The 17,361-nt window shown below is 44.8% G+C and overlaps 1 protein-coding gene across 2 annotated transcripts in view; it reads left to right on the top strand.

Moving 5' to 3' along the window:
* The window catches only part of OCLN (occludin), a 174,321-nt gene extending 158,283 nt beyond the window's left edge, over positions 1 to 16,038 (top strand). For both annotated transcript variants that reach the window (XM_069627533.1, XM_069627532.1), the window contains exons 7-9: positions 861 to 1,032; positions 5,110 to 5,151; positions 14,902 to 16,038. In XM_069627533.1, the coding sequence (XP_069483634.1) occupies positions 861 to 1,032; positions 5,110 to 5,151; positions 14,902 to 15,003 (316 nt within the window). In that variant the 3' untranslated portion in view covers positions 15,004 to 16,038. The remainder of the gene's footprint in view (positions 1 to 860; positions 1,033 to 5,109; positions 5,152 to 14,901) is intronic.
* Positions 16,039 to 17,361: the final 1,323 nt, after the last annotated feature.

Below are 17,361 nucleotides of genomic sequence, written 5' to 3' on the forward strand. Positions count from 1 at the left end.
AATCCGGAGACTGGGTCGATCGCTGCTGTATAGAGGGGAATTCAGCCACGAACATTTCTTCTAACCTAAGGTACTGTGGGTTGAAAAGGTATTGCTTACCTTAAACCTAGAAGTCGCTTCAGAGCGTTGCAGTGCACGTAGAGGTGTCCAGAATACCCCCCCCCCCTCTGGCGCAAGCTGCTGCTTGTGTCCCTTTTGCGAGTCCTGTACCAGGGTCTCCACCGTGAAGTTATTTTTAAAGTATTCTTTCCTAGAGACAAAGTATCCACAGAAACATTTGCTCCTCTGCTGCTTTGTAACCGATAATACGGTAGAATTGTCAGACCCGAAAGCTGTAACAATTGTAACTGCAAGCAACTACAAACTAGGCTGTAGTTCATTGTATTAAGTATTTAAAAATATCTTGTGTAAATATAATGCATCTATATTTAGTGTTTCTTTGAATTGCATTACTAACTAGGTTCAGTGTACTTACCTACAGCTCACATCTTCCTCTTATAACCCTGTCTGCGCTGCCACTCTACCAAGATTGCATGAGTAGTACAGACTGATGACAGATGGGGGGGGGGGGGATTTAAAACCATTGGGATAGTTATATAAAGCCTTACCTCTCAGTGCACTTTAGGAAAACTCCACTAACGCTGCCGGTGGTCCGTTTTTTAAGCAGGAATATCTTTGCTGGGGATTCACTACAGTAGTGGTTTTGATTTCCAGACATGCACAATATTGCTGTCCCAGGTAACCTCATCTCAATAGACTAGGTGTAAAGGTTTTACTGTAAACTGTGGACCAGTCATTCTTAATGAGTAGTGTTGTATTCCTGTGGTTGTTAAAATTGTTTTTGAATTTTGTTTTTGCAGTTCCTACCCACCAATCGCTTCGGACCAACAAAGGCAACACTACAAGCGGGAGTTTGACACTGACTTGCAGGAATACAAGAAGCTACAAATTGATTTAGATGAGATTGCTAAAACCATAATTCAGCTCGACAAAGATTTAGATCAATATCCAGAAAATAGCAAGGAATATAAGGTAACTTAAATCATTCAGACCATGGGAAATAACATTCTAATTGTTTTTTTTAAAATGACACCTTAACCACTGCACTGTTTTCATACTAAAATTGTGATATTACATTAGTCAAAGGTTTTTCAGTCCTTTTGAAGAGGAATGGTGGTCTTGACACTTTTATAGTCTCATCATAGGATTTGATTCTGAAATGGTCCGTGTATTACTTTCCATGCCACATTGAAATCATGAGTCAGTTGTGATTCTTCCAGCGCAAATATAAAAAGCACAATCCTGTGCAGATGACAATGGAAATGTACATTAGTGTGAATCCATATGACTGTTTGTTTTTCTAGAACTGCAGTAAAAACGATTGTATTTTGGGATTTAAATACCTAGGAATCTTGAATGCGTCGTGATTGATAGACAGCAACTTGGTCCCCATACGTAACCAGCTCCAGGCAGATGGTAAACACTGGGCAACCCTGCCGATGAACCTCCAGGTGAAGGGTCAATCTACTAAAAAAATGGCATTACTGTTGCTTCTGTACATCCTGCTGAACATGGCAGTTAAGATACCCCAACATCGGTTTGACATGATCAATGCACTGATCCGAGAGAATATTATGGGGCAATCTGAGCCTGCGGATCACACTTAATACCCCAACGTGGTTGGTATGGGATGGTGGACTGGGTCTACCGGTCATTAAGTATTATTGGGTGGCTGAACTGGTGGTGGCGAATGTTCGGGGGGACCATGCTCCCCACACAAGACTCTATCCTGTGTGACCGGGTGAGACAAAACGCAAGTATTATATGGAGGCTTGGGAGTGAAATCCCCCCCCCCCCCCCCACCCCCTTGGCAGGGCAAAGATTACTGCAGAGCTGGAAAGAGGTGACCAAAAGTATGGGTTGGAATGGGAAGAGAGCTAAACAGTACCCCAATGGGACAACCCAGCACTCTGAAGTTCAAAAGCTGGAAAAACAGCTGCAATGGATAGAGAAATGCATACAGAGAATAGATGTTGTGGATAATTGTTGGGTAAGATTTTCATATTCGTGATAAATCCTCCTGACCTGTGTCAACCCCAGAAGTTTTTCATTATCCCCTCTCACCTACTCTTTTTAACTCTTTTTATGGGTGACCTTTTTATGTCTCTCCATAGTGTATGATTGGAGTTACAGTTTACTATAACTGTTGGGTTTAGGCTGGGTTGCCCCTTTGGGCTTCCCTGTTAATTTCTCATTAATGTACGTGGGTGAACTACTGTTCCTAAGTGGTAAAAAGGGATTTTTACAATGTATCATCACCTTTATAGCTTACCTGGAAAATTTTTGTTACAATTTCGAGTTTGCTTGAATGGGGTGGTGGCAGTGGTTTTATCTTAGTAACTTTAGTTTCATTTACTCGCAGGCTGTTAAATCCACCTCTGAAATGCACCGAAGGGCCACCATTCTCCTAGAATGGGGAGGCTCCTTTTTTTGCCTTTTCTCATGTGCTAGTTGTTTGAGGTGTTAAGTTTCGGTCTTCTGCAGGAATCCTTTGTATTCCCTGCCCAGGCTCCAGAGTGTCTTAGAAGGCAGGAAGCGAGGAAGGAGTCCAAAACTCTGCAGCTCTGCGCCTTCCACATTGCCTGAAAGGAACCAACTCCCAGTAGGGAGGCTGGCTGTCCTGATTGAACAGCCAGACCACCCCTTCTGTAAATTGCATGGAGAGACTGCAGAAGTTGTGCTGTAGTTCCTGATAAATACTCTGAACCTAGAAGCTGCTGACAAGTCGACCAATAGAGTTAAAACCGAAGAGGAAGAGGAAGAAGAAGAAAAGTCTATAGCAATTTTCCTGCTGTGTAACCGGAGCCTAATGCAACTCTTCCTTCCAATTGACCTGGGGGGGGTCACAAATGCAAAGACTCCTATCGAGGCTGGTGAGATCCTCTAGTCTCGAAGCCCTGCATTTTGAGCCATTCTACGACGTGCTGCAATCTTGCTGGGCTGCAAACCGCCAATACCCTGGGACCTGGCGTGCGGGTGCTTGGTCTTCTGAAGTCCGAATCCAGCTGAAACTTTCATCTTGTGCTGGACCTCCAGAGACACAATTTGAATTCTGAAGTCCCCTCACCAAAGTGCAAGAGCGTGAGAGTGAAGAGAAACCTACCAGCTACATGTGTTCATCTCGCTGCTGTAAAAATTTCCCAAATCCACAGAGCCGCACACATCTGTGAAGACACTTTTGCTTGAAGCCTTCTCTGATGACTGCTTCTGCAAGTTCCCATCCAGTGTCCAAGTCTTTTCATCTCCAGAACAAGAATCCCGGGAACGGATCCTGTGCTGCTGCATCCTAAAGGCATCTACCCAGAAGCTCTTTGTTTCTCCGAAGGTACTGTGTGGCCTTGGGTAATAGTACCCTTAGTTCTGTTGTGCATCCTATGAGGCTGAGTGGGTGATTAGTGTGTTTGGGAGTGTGCCCATACCACTGGCCCAGGCCTAATGTTGGAACACCTAGCGAGCTTTCTGTGAAATCCCTGAACACTTCTAACTAACTCTGAAAGTGAATACTTACTTGTTGAACGAAGAGCTCCTCTGGAACTTGGACTTTACTGCAACTGACCCGATCTCAACCTGCCTACAGCTGGCACCTAGATAACTAGGGTCCCCTCTTCTGCCTCTGAGAAAACTCATGCAATAGACTACGCAAGGACTGGATAAGAAAAAATGATTCTGCCTTGAAAATATAACAAGTGTAAAAGTACTTACCTGCTATAGATATTAGTGTGGTAACTGTATATCTGTGAAAGAAGTTGCATGCCATTAGGTTTATGCTTACCTTTGAGTTGCATTGTGCCCCTCTAGTAAAAACAATATATAAGTACTTTGAGTAGTGTTTCCCACCTTCTAAAAAAAAAAGTAAGAGATGCTACTATTTTCTCATTGCTTAACAGAGTGTAATTGGGGTTTGTTTCCCCTGATCTGCTTTATAGAGACCTAAAAGTCTGGAAGTTAATACGTGTCTGGAGTTGCTTGAAGCCCCCCTCAAAAGTATATGGTTACTTACTTTTGAATAGCTGCTGCTCTTATAAACCTGTAACCCTGGGTTGTGATTGCCTGAATTGCATTAGTGCTATTCTAAAATAGTTTCATTACGTTCTTAGAAACTGTTTCATACATGTCATTAAAAGTATACTAGGTATAGCTAGCTATTAGGTATCAGGTGGTTATGTACCAATAGGTAAATTACTTATCTGGGAATACATTGTGTCTTCCTTTAAAGTGGGAAAGGGTTTTGCTTTCCCTGATTTGCTTAGTGCATTCTAAAACAGTTGAGTGTTCATACTTGTCATTAAGGCCCCTCCAGGAAGTAGTAGTCGATTTACTAGCTCTGAACTGAGTTCTAAAAAGTAATGTTGCAAAGTGTATACTTGTATTAGGGTTGGTTGTATGTGATTTTTTAACTGAGTGTCACTACATGACTGACTGGGTCAACTACCCTTGAAATACTGATTGTATTCTACTGTTACATCTAACCTGGTGGTATTCCCCAAGAATAGTAGGTTACTAGCCTGAATGTATAACCTTAGGTTTGGCTCACCTTGACTTTCTTCTTGCTCCTCTAAACATGGTTATACCTTGGTTTGCATCCCATAGGCATTGAGTTGGTTTTTACGATTGTGTTTATATGATGTTTTAGTACGTACTTACTCAAGAATTACCTTGGTCTACCTATATTTAAATAAACCCTTTATTTTTACAATACATAGTGTTTCAGTTTTTTTTTTTTTTGACCATATGTATGCAAAAATTTCTTTGTACCATGCTACAGCCCTCTCCCTTCTCAGCTTGTGATAAAAACAATATTCATACCATGGTACAACGTGCTTGCAGTACTAATAGCAATATAACCCGAGGAGGGGGGCATTAGTTCTCACTTCCCTTGGGCTTCTAACTGCTGCCCCGGGGCATTACCTCGCTGGTATTGCCCACCTCCTCTGGTTATATTACTTAAATTCATGCCTGTTTTACCTATATTTTTCCCCCATCCCTCTAAACCTACATTTCCTTCTGTTTTACAGTAGTAAATTGAATCTCACTGTCTGTTTATTGTAGGCTGCAGCTGCTGAATTCAACCGGCTTAAGGAGGTGAAAGCTGTAAGTACCCTTGTGAAATGTTGTTCCTGAATGATATTAGAAGACTGTTGGTTAATTTTCTATTTGCAACAATAGAACCTAACAAATAAGTAAATGTTTCTTCTAGATAAAGATTAACCTTCCTACCGCCCCCATCAACCGACCACTACATATGTCGACTTGAACAGCCATTGTGATGCTGTGGGAAAGTAGTGGCTGTTCTAGAGGCCTCATTTTGACTGTGCAACCTGAAAATATGGTGTCTGCCAGCTTTAGCACTTGCTTATTATAATATTGAGATTATGGGCTGGGGAAATCCCTTTTTCCTTCTGTGCCTTGGTCTCTCGATCATTCCATCTTTATTTTCCATCTTTCCTCTGTTGTATGCAGGCACCATGTCCAGATGAATGGAAACCGAACTTCAAGGGGGCATATCTGTTTTTTTACTGGTGGGGTCGATCTGAAAAAGTCTTGGTATTGGGTAACCCACCTTTTTAATATAGGCCTGTATTGCACAAGTTGGTAGTGTGACTGAGCAGCCAGGCTTACCTTAACAGGGGTCATGTGAGCTGTATAATGAAATCAGTAAATACAGGTATCCAATTAGACACTTAAAGTTATATCCTACATTATTTATACACAAATATATTTAAAATATGCTTTAAAAAGCAGTAATAAGATGTCACATTCCCAAGCTAGGATTTAATTCAAAGAGTGAACAATAAAGCAGGTGAGTAATTTAATCATATGTTACACATGTTCCTGCAGCCAGAGGTGACGTCAGTTGAGGTCAGTATAACATTTATATTGTTATCACCTTTGCAGTATTGGGTTATTTAAGCAAGGAAAGATTAGGGTTAGATCAGAACAGACTGATGGGCTATAAAAACAGTTTGATTCCCCCAAAGGTATGCAGGCATTCTATTATCCCAGCATTAAAGTGTTCAACATATAAAACCTGTAAGGGAACAAGCACTGCCAAAGCCAAATAGGTTCAGAAGGAGGCTTTTAGGAAGCCAGGACAGCCAAAGTCAATGGGCAAAGTCAAAGGTCTGATGCTCTTCTTCTTAGAACAATGTTCTTAAATAGTCAGTGATCAAAAGAGAAATCACAGCAACTCAAGTGGAGTCGTCTTTAGAAAGCACAAGCTGTAAGGCCAGTGCAGGAAAGTTGAGGTCAACTTAGTGTAGGGTCACATCACACTACCAAAGCTAGGAAGCACCCCAAATGGCAGACGAATAATATATCCAAAGCCCCCACAGTACCTTTGAAATGAAGAAGTCCCAGCTGGATGTCTTCTGAGTGCAATGCAGCAGACCCTTGTACCTGGTCCTTGGTTGTGGTGACGAAAGGATGTCTGGCGGGCTCCTGCTGCAGCACTCGAGAGAGGGACTCGGCAGCAATGTATTTCCATCGATTCAGCAGCTTTGTGGTTATGGCACCTTTTTCTTTTCTCAGCCCCAAAGAAAAACGAAAAGCTCTGGTTAGAAGTTCCTTGATCCCTCGGCTCTTGACTCTGGCCGCTGGATGCAGATTTCTTGCTTCTGTAGGGTCCTTTGGATTATACCGGATTCGCACTTCGGAAGACTATGCACTCACAGGTGGTCGAGGTACCCCGGGTATTGGGCTTCTGCAGCCTTGGAAAGTCTCAGCAAGATGGGGGTTGCGCCAAAATAGTTTCTCAAGGTTAGTGGTCCCACCAGCCTAAGGGAGGAAGTCATCCTTCACCGGTCTTCCCTGTGTATTCGAAAACTGGGTCGGCACAGCTGCAGGGCTTCACCGTGCACTTGGTGGTCCAGGAGGGTGCTGCTGGCATCTTCTCTCGTCTTCTGTTTCAGATGTTATCCTCCAGTGGTCGACTCTGCTCTTAATCCCAAAAACCTCACTTTCTATGCAAGTTCATTCACAGCCCTAGGCTGTCAATCACACAGCAGGGTGCCTGTCCTCCAGGACAGCCTGTCGGCCAATAGGAACTGGTGTCACTCGGGTACACCTAGAGACAAAGGACAGCGACGTTTCTGGACACGCCCACACTTCCTGCCTTTTCAGAAACCCTGGTGCCTGTGTGGGCTTCAGGCCTGAATCCTGTCAAAGGCAATATACACAGAGGACTCCAACCTGATGCAAACAGAGTAAAAGCCCAGAAGAAACTAATGAACAAGAAATATCAAATAAAAGATGGCGGGCGGCGGCCATTTTGACAAAATGGTCACCCTTGGGTGCAGCACTGCAGCTGAGGTATCAGCCTGCAGATATGTCTTGGAGTCATCTTCGACTCCTGCGCCTTCACTCCTCTGCATTTGACGCAGTTAACAATTCCATCCTCCACGATGCACTTGGTAGCTTAGAACGGGCACTGGATTGTCTTTCCTCACTACCCACTCTTCCCAAGTCATCCTGGGCCCCTTCTCGCCTACTTCGATCTCCACCTGTGGTGTTCCCAGGTTCTATACTCTTCTCTTCCCCCCCCCCCCCGGCTCTTTAACATCTGCCTTGTGCTCCTTGCCTCATCTCCTTTCTCCTCCAACCTCCAGTGTATGCAGATGACACAGCTCTTCTTCAGACTCCCTGCTGACCCTCTTGCAATCTCCATCATCCTGGACTGCCTGTCTGCCATCCAGACCTGGTGCACCTCCAATGATCTCTGCCTCAAAGCCTGTAACACTGAGAAGCTTCCCATTGGGACCCCTTCTCCCTAATTCCCCTCACTCTGGCCTTCCTCCTTGGGCTCTCCCTCTGAGCCTTCAACTGAACCCAGAAACCTTGGAGTCCTCTTAGACTCCTCTCTCTCTCCCCTTCCTCCCTCACACTAGGGACCTTGCCAAGAAGTCTAACTATCAGCTCTTCCTTCTCAAAGGAATGTTGCTTTTTCTCACTTTCCCTCAGAGGCTCAAGGTGACTTAAGCAATGTTACTCTCAAGACTTGACTACTGTAACAGCCTCCTCCTGAATCTTCCATCTTCCACTCTGCGACTCCTTCAGCTTATCCAGAATAGGGCAATGAGATCTATCCTTGGCTTTGAGCCCAGAGACCGCATCTCTCCTGCACTAAAAAGTCTTCACCGGCTCCCGGCTGCTGCACAGATTAAATTAAAGTCCCTCTGCATCATCCACAAGGCTGTCTGGGCCGGGGGCCACACCATCTTCAACTTTATCTCACTAAATACTCTGTCTAGACCACTTTGCTCCTCTGGCACCAACTCTTTGTGCGTATAGCGTTTTGCTAAACAGGGGGCTGGTGGTCGCTCACTTTCCTCTGCGGGCTCCCTCCTTTGGAATAGCCTCCTCCCTCCCCTTGCGCTTTGAGCAAGATCTTCTCAAGTTCTGGAAGCTCCTTAAGACTTTCCTCTTTTCCTCCTCCTTCCCTCCGTCTCTCCCCTCCTAATCCCACAGTTGCTGAATCGGTGTCCTTGGCCCTTATGTATCTTCGGGGCCTTTACCTCCCTTACCAATTCTTCCCAGCTCATGTCTATCGCCAGCACTTTGCATCTACACACCCTCTGCTCTGGAGGCTCGCACTTGCACCTTCCGCGGCCCAAGCCTTGTTGCACTCAACGTTCCTAGCATTTTGTCTATGGCTCACCCACAAGCTCTGACTCCCCAGCACTCACTTCCCTCTTCCTTGCTATACTTGCACATACTGAATACTCCAATGGCATAGTAGGTTCGTCCATCTCCCTCTTTGCCCTCTGCTCTTAAATATTGTGTTTAATGTATTTCCCACCCTCGCTCCCTCCTTGCCCTGTGGGAACTTGAAACAGTATGTTCCTATTATAAAAGCCCCTAACAAGCAAACAGTAAATAAATAAATGTCACTAGGTAGTAAAAAAAGAAACCACTGCCACCAGCCATTCAAGTGAGTTAGTGTAACAATATGTTAATGGTACATGTGAAATGGATTAAGGTAAAGGTAACTCTGTGACCCCCGTCCCCCTCCCCCTGAGCACTCCACATAGGATGGTGTGTGCTGAACCCATAAAGTAAATGTAAGTAAGACAGAGGCAATCTTGCTATTCTTGAGAACAGTAGTTCACCCAAGACATGTAGTTAAACATTAAGAGAAGTCCAAGGGACTTCTCAGCGGCACTGCATAAAAGGCGCTGTACCTCACAATGCAAAAGCAGATGCTTATAGAGTTTTCCAGACTCCATAAAACAAGGAACATAGTAAATCATAGTCAGGAAAACACGTGTGACTGTGAGAAAAAGGTCCCACTCGCTAGGGAGTAAAAATGTAAAAGCCCCGAGTCCAGCATAAGAGCTGGGGGTCTCGAAGGTTAAAGGGAATTGGCAGAGAAATGAACATTCTCCCTAACAGAGCAGGTCCTTGCGGGTGTTCAGGAGAGCAGTTTCCGTGCCTCTGGATGCTCTGAAACCAGTTCGGTGGTCCTGAAGACAGCCAACAGATTGTGTGGTGGATCAGTTGGGGGATGACCAACTTCTCCAGGAGTTTGCCCAAGAAAGGTGTGAATGAGATCGGGCCATGGTTAGCCGGGTAGGATGGGTGAGCAGATGGCTTTTTTAGGAGGGGGTGCACAAGAGAGTGCTTGAGGGGTAGTGGAAAAGAGCCTGTGATGAGTGATTGCACAATCCAAGGCAGGGATCTTCGTTTGCACGGTGAGCTATGAGGTCAGAGTTGAACCATGTGTTGCAGTGTCCGGGGGCTTTAGCTTTGCGTTCTGTAAAGGGTGCCACTTTGTCAATGGCTGTTGGGGTCCATGTGTTAATATCCCCGCAAAAATATTGCCATATTTTTGCACTGATATTAACCTATTAAACCTGCAGGGGACATCCCCATATTATCTTAAAGGGAGCTGGGGACACCCCTGCAATCCCTGCTCCCATTTACCCCAAAAATTATCCCCACTAATAATACCGCCTATGGCCATTCCCGACATGGCAATATTATTGGTGGGGATAATATTGCTGGATACCTTCTGTTGTGAGGTCCTACAATTAGGCTAATTGTGGGTGTCTACAAGGATAGCTAGGTCATTGGCAAAGGTTCGTGGGTTGTTAATTTTGTTCAGCAAGGCAGGATACTAGTGGAGGGGATGTTGCAGGAGTTCCAGGTTAGTGTGGGTGGCAGGAGCACAGTAGTGACTGTTGCCATGTTGGTCTTTGATATGATGGAGATATTATGATCCATCCAAGGGCATGGCGGATTGGTGGAGACTTTGATGTTGCAGTTCAGGTCCATCAGCCGATCTAGTATGCAGCCTTTCAAATGGGTTGAGTTGAGGATGTGTTGCATAAAGCCTTGATGGTGGTGGCCAGGGAGAGGGAATCTAAATCGGTGTCATCTCTAAAACCCAGATTCAGGTCCCCCCATGAGAATGGTTTTTGAAGCAGGCTTGGCGTTGACAGAGTGGAGTTGCGTAATATCCTCTTCAAAGGAGAGAGGAAGGCCAAGAGGTCGGTAGATAATGTGAATTGTAATTGTAGCTGTGTGTGAGGGGTAGTTTAACTGTGAAGAGTTGGCCAGATTGGAAAGTGGTATCGATTGCTCGAGACTCCATGGTCAGAAATCAGCAATCAAGGCAACACTGCCTCCTCTTGCTTTTAATCTGTCATTTTGGAAAATAATATATTTATGTAGCACAGCTAAAGATAGGGCGGGGCCCGATGTAGTTTGCAACCATGTTTCTGTAATGGCTAGCAGGTCTAGATTAATGGAAGTAATTGGGTGCAGGGATGGACTTTACATTGACTGGGGCATCTTTTAAACGTTGGCACTGTGGGTTTCATGGCAAGCTTAGTTTGTGCTTGGCCTATGTTGGCTGAAGTGTTGGTATGGAGACATTTTGGATCGCTAGTGGTGCAATCCATCAGATCGGTAGAGAGGGGGTAGTCCCTCACCTCCCTCGTGGTTTAAAGGAGGAGTCACAATGGTTGGGGGTGATCCTTTTGGACCTAGACAAGTCTAGTTTGAGCTAGTGTTTCAAGTGCTGCTCAGTGCAGAGGCCTGCAAGGTGGTTTCAGGAGTGGCCAGGGTGGAGGTGGAAGGGCAAATGCAGCCCCTTTATGGTGAGGGGCACGATTTGCAATTCTGGTTTGTGTGAAGTAGAGGCACTTTGCAGAATTTATTTGGGACGTCACTGGCGGGGGCTGTAGGGAAGCAAACTGGTACAATTCTGAGCAACTCGACTGGTGGACAAGGCAACTGGTCACGATCTGCAATTCTGGCACTGGGGTCTCGGTCAGCATAAGGTGAGGAAGGGGCAGCAAGGTCAACTTGGCGAGATCAGTCTACTCCGGCATTTTCACCGGTGTTCATTTCTTAGTGTTGAAGGCAGTGTGCTACCTATTGGGTATGAGGGCGGGGGGATCCATTTGGAAAGGCATGCGTGCGTCATGTTACCAAGGTGTGGAGCAGAAGGGCGATACATGCAGATAGACTGAATGCAGGGGTGATGCCTTTTTTTGCCTCTTTTTCTTTGCATAAAAAGGCAACATGGGAGTTAAGAGGACCCAGGAGGAAGGAGCCAGGATGGAGGAGGACTGACAGTGGGATATTCGTATGGTGCTGTAAGATTGGCCATGGATAATATCTGTTTCCTGTGGGGTGGGAGCTACTGTGTCTGTGGGACTGCTCCTGCAGGCGGTCCGGCATGGCCAGCGAATGTTGGACAGGGGCGTTGCAAGCAGGGTTCGGTGATGCCTTTTTTAAAAAGTATGGAGGAAAGCATGACTCCTAAAACAAACTAAAAACATAATGAACAGGGTTCCAGTGGTCTGACCTAAAAGAATGAACAAGTGGGGAAAACGGTCCACCTTATTCAGGAGAACAAGGGTCCAGAAGTCAAGCAGAAAGTGCTGGGGGTTTCACAGGTAGGGGGGGAGAGATTTGGCATGAATCTGAAAAATCTCCCTAACCACCATCACCTTCATTTTTATTATTTTTATCGTACAACTTGCCATCTTCACATCTTATCGTTCTTCATGAGATGGGTCTTCCACTTGTACCAACGTAACCTTCTTTTTATTACTATATGCAACTGCAGAGCGCCCTTTCATACCACAGTTTGCACATTTGAGGTTTATTGCTGGACAAAATTTTGAGTTGACATGACTGATTCTCCCACAGCGAAATAATCTCGTTTTTCTCTCCATCCTGATGCCAACTCTTCTTGATATTTCACTTTCTCCTTAATTTGGTGCATGAACTTCCTTTACTTCTCCGCGTTTGTCTAATTCCTTACTACTTTGAATTGTGCATTTGTAGGGCTTCCTCCTTATCTTTGATCGCTCCCCAAACCCACAACCTCTCCTGTATCAATGTGTCATTTGTGTGAATGATTATTTGACCCCTGACATTTTTAGTGTTGATACGCGTTCTTCCGTGGATTCCTCCACTCTTTGCATTCTAGAATAGAAATTGAGCCTATTAATGGCCATGTTCATCTCTGGTGCATAATACAAATCCAGCTGTCTCAAGGTCCCTTCCTATGTATCCAAGTTCCCAGCTCCTTGTTCATTTGCTGTTAAGGGAAGCAACTCATTGTATTATGCTGACCCTCTGGTCCAAGCGCATGCAGGAGCAACAAACTCTTCGCTGATTAACGATCTGTGGATAGACTGGAAGAAGTATTGAGGAAATGAGGTCTCCAGGATTTGCTAAATAATCTGCTGGTGGATGTACCGTGATGCCTTGCATTTTCTTTTTGAATTTCATGTATATAATCAAGGTTCTAATTGCTTGTGTCGGCTAAATGAATTGGGCTTTTTCTTTCAACTGCTTCTTTGTCGCTGTTTCCGTGTAATGCTCCCCATGATGTTTGTTTTTGGTGCGCAACTGTTTTTGCGTTGCCCTAGTGACCCATACCTAAACTTGTCATTTTTCGCTTTCTGTGTACGCCCCGTTACAAGCAGTGTGGTGCTGCCTTCTACTCATGCGCACCCACCGCTGGACGATCTGCTACCTCGTGCCTCAACTCGTTCCAGGGGCGTAGACGGGTAAGGCCCACCCAAAATCTGTAAATACCCACTCAGCAGTGCTGTGTGGGCATTCACAGAACCTGGACTCTGTTGGGTCACTGGATGTACGTTCCCTGCTCCTGTTGACACTGACCCGCGTCTCAAGGCCTGGATGTCATCCTGTCACGTTACCAAAATGTAGTGGCCTGCATTAACTGGAACAGATGTTGCTGGAAGGTAGGACCATCTTTATTCATCATTAGTAACACACATTGCAGCAATCCCTTCAAGCTGCTGACTTCCCCAACCGGTCCCTGCCTCATCTCCACATGCACCTAAAGGTTCCATGTCAAACCGTAAATCACCTCTGGTACTTTGGCTATCTTTAAGTCTACTGGTTGTTAAGGTTTTGTATTGATCATTTACCACTCATCACTGTGTTGTCTTCGGAGCAGTCTTCCTTCCGACTTGTCCATTTTAGCTTTACAGCCATAACGTGTCTCAGGATCCCGTCCCTTTTGAATTGTACAATTGTAGTAGCGCACATTTTCCAGTACCAGAAGCCTCGTCTCTGCCTGGTTTGACACCTTTAGCTTGATGGTACGCTAGTGTTAATGATTCACCGCTACAGGAGCGGTGAATATACTGCTTTCCTTTTGCTTTCTCATATCCTTGGGTTTGGAAGGTGCAATTACATTGTTGCTCAACATCACTTGAGTTCCTCTATAATCTTTATAGAAATCTCTCTAAAGTCAGTGGAAGAGAAAATGAGGTCTGAGCTTGTCGTACTAGCAGTAACCACTTGATGTCCAGTATTTTAACTCACAAAGCAGCTATTTAACGTAAGAGTAGATAATCCACACAGTCTTCCATAAACTAGCAGAACAATTTACCCCAATCCTTGCTCTAATAGCCTGCCAACCAAATGCCAATCGTTTTTCCAGCTACATTGTATTGCTCACCTGGTTCCCCTGTAAAAACTTGTCCAAATATCACCACAATGAGAGGCAAGGACCATGCATGCATATCTGCCATGTACGCCTCTACACTCCTTCACCAATGAATAGTGTTAGCTGGCGTTCTTCTCTCACTGTCCCACAACAGCTTTTATACAGATTGCACCCCCCTCATCACTTGCCATACAAGTTGGCTCATGCATTTATGCAGAGATTGAACTTCATGGGATGCACTCATTCAGTGTGTGCCCCAAGATGATCCCTCAGAAGGCCAAATCAATCATGTGGATGTGAGGGTCAAACGGCCAATTAGCTGTCAATGCAGAGCTCCCTTTTTATGGACTTGGTGTGTACCCCCCAATGCATGGTGCACCATGCTGCAAACGTGTGAGGGGGCGAGAGATTCCAGGCTGTCTAGAGTATCCCCCTGTGTATGCATTTGTCTACTCTGCCAACGTAGGTGCCTGTTATGGTTTTCACCCATGGGTACATTAGTAGGTGTTTTCGAGTTCTTGCACTTGGCAGCAAGGTGTGCATGTAGTCACTCTGCAATGTCGATCAAAGCAGAAAATAGTCTTTATCCTATTCTCGTGGCTTCTCATTGTGTTTACACAGGACTGATGGAGAGAGAGAGCAAAAAAATTACAGAAGGCGCTATTTTATAAACTTGTGGACTATGACATGGCATCAGACCATACAGCAGATCTTGTTGGGGCGAATGTGGCTTCCTTCCTGTATTTGTTTCAGTAATGGAGTGGAGGGGGTATTTGAGGGGGATAGCTAGGTGTAATTTTCTTCAGGTGATGTCCTTTGGAGTAAGCCCACAAACTGTTTTCTTTTTGCCTTTTCCAGACAGCAGGATGTAACATATGTTTGTTTTTTCTTTCTTTTCTTCTTAGTCTGCAGACTATCGGAATAAAAGGAAACACTGCAAAGAACTGAAGAACAAGCTAGCCCACATTAAAAGGATGGTCAGTGACTATGACAACAACAAGGCATAATCGAAACTATTTTTTTAACAGCAGAAATAATAAGAAATATCGTGCTTCGATGTTTTAACCTTTCGACCGAGGGAGGTCACCACTGAAACATACTTGACTTTTGCAACACTCAGACAAGAACATTGTGGGTTCTCATATCGTCCAATGGTCATTTGCATCGTAAAATGAGAGGGTGCGTGTATCTTGCACACCGCAATCTTTGTTGAAATGGAAATTCTTGCCTTGGGTGACAAATGGAAGATTTCTCTTCTTATTGTGTAATGCCCTTCAAAAGCTTTGATTGGACCGGGTTCAGTAGAGCTGTGTCGAGCCCTCTGTAGTAAACTCTAAGAAGCTCATCCGAATCCCTGGAACCTCCAATTAGCATGGGCTCAGTTGAGTGGTATGGTGGTGAGAACCTAGCAGCACATGTGTTTTTGTGACTGGTATCTCTATTAAATTATAAAAATCACATTCTGATCTTACAAGCCAAGTGTACTTTGAATTCAGAAATGATTGTTATGTATTTTATTTTCTTTTTTCGTTTTGTTTTTTTAAGGCCCACATTTTTGTTTACTGGCTGAATGCTGTAGCATAGTAAACAGATTTTCAGTTCAGTTATGGTTGGAGTTTTGTTAACCTTTCAAATGCAAAGTGGCTTAATACTGCTAGTTCTCTTTAAACTGAAGGTTGTGGTTCATAAATTTGATATTTTCTTTGATAACTATTATGTATAGAGACCTTATTGGAACAGTCACTTTTTATTGCCTCATTTAAAAAAAACCTACAGAGCTTTTAGAATTGTATTTTTGTATTGTATGTACATTGAAATGTAGCTTGTTTGTAGTATACACCTTTTGTACTAATGTATGTATATATGCAGGATTGAGTTATAAACGATTTACATATGTAGAATCATATCATTTTGAAGAATTAAACAATTGTTTTAACAAGTTATAGAATGTTAAAGCTTATGATGCCCTGCAACACTTACTGTAGCCATGTTTGTCATTGTCCTGAAGTAACAATTATAACTAAACTTTATTTTAAGATTCACAGGAGTTGTCTAAAGATGTTGATCAGTGTAAGAATTTGCTACTAAGAAGAGCGGAAAGTATGTGAGCTTCTGTTTGCAGGCACATGTGACGGTTCTGATTTTAGAAGATGGTGCCTCTATTTTGGGTCTAGAAGCACATCACTAAGTCAGTACTAGCCGTATCAGGGAAGTTACTTCAAAGTCTTTTTGCTTCTGGAGCCTCATGGAGATTGCAGCATCCATAACTGCTCATCTGGTCTAGACACTCTGTGGGAAATCGCAGTCTCCGTGTGAGACCATGTCCAGCTACCCTCTCCCCTCCCCCACCCCCAGCACCTTTTTTTCCCCCCTTCCCTGCTCTCCTCCGTCCCCCGCCACTCCCTCCCACCCCTGCTCTGCACACTCCCGCTCACCGTCACCAGGATTGGTTTGAAGCTACCAGGAAGCCATCATAACCAGAAGTAACAGCGCAGCTGGCAAAGGGCAGCTCATGCTCTCGGTTTGCCCCCCCCCCCCCCCCCCCGACGGCCTGACAAACCTCTTACAGTGACAACCAGGTAAAGTGGTACTGGCGGAGTGCACAGCCATTAGTGTACTGCAGTAAAACATTTCCACTCACTATCTCCCACCTCTAATACAGCGTAGGAACATTTTAGTACTGAACTTGTTTCCTCCTCCCTAGGACCCCCCCTTCCCCTGTGTGAAGAACCTAGGATGCACCCTGGGCTTGGATCTTACTCTTGTCACCACATCAATGCTATCTGCAGAGCCTGGCATTAATCACCTCCACATCCTCAGGTGGATCTTCCCCTATCTCTCCTACCCTCACAGAATCTCCGCAATCATGGTCATTCTCTCCAAGCTGTATTATGCAAACTCCCTCTGCTTAGGTGACCCTGTCTCCCAGTTCAGAAAGCTCCAATGGATCCAAAATGCTGCAGCATGGCTTCAGAATGTAGGTGCATTTTAACAGTACATTGCTCTTGAATCTAGGTACACACTTGTACTATTGTAAGTCTGTGCATTTTTGTTACTGTGATCATGCTTGGCCACAGCTACCAGGCCAGAGGTGCTCTTTGGTGCACAAAAAACCTGCTCTCCTTTCAAGCATCCTCATCACTAACCCACCAAGTTTCCATCTACCTGCACCATCCACCCCTCCCTTCATGAAGCGCAGCTCGTGCAGCGCTAGCAGGCGGCTCTTTCCACAGCCCCACCCACTCGCACATGCACCTTCAAACCGCTCAAAACCCAGAAGCAGCTCACCGTAAAGTCTCATCCCAAATTTCATCCCCCATTCTCCCTCTTAGAGCACATGCTGCCCCCTCCCTCCCGAACTCTTA

Source organism: Ambystoma mexicanum, chromosome 6p (genome assembly GCF_040938575.1).
Source record: "Ambystoma mexicanum isolate Mex_15411 chromosome 6p, UKY_AmexF1_1, whole genome shotgun sequence".
Classification (NCBI taxonomy): Eukaryota; Metazoa; Chordata; class Amphibia; order Caudata; family Ambystomatidae; genus Ambystoma; species Ambystoma mexicanum.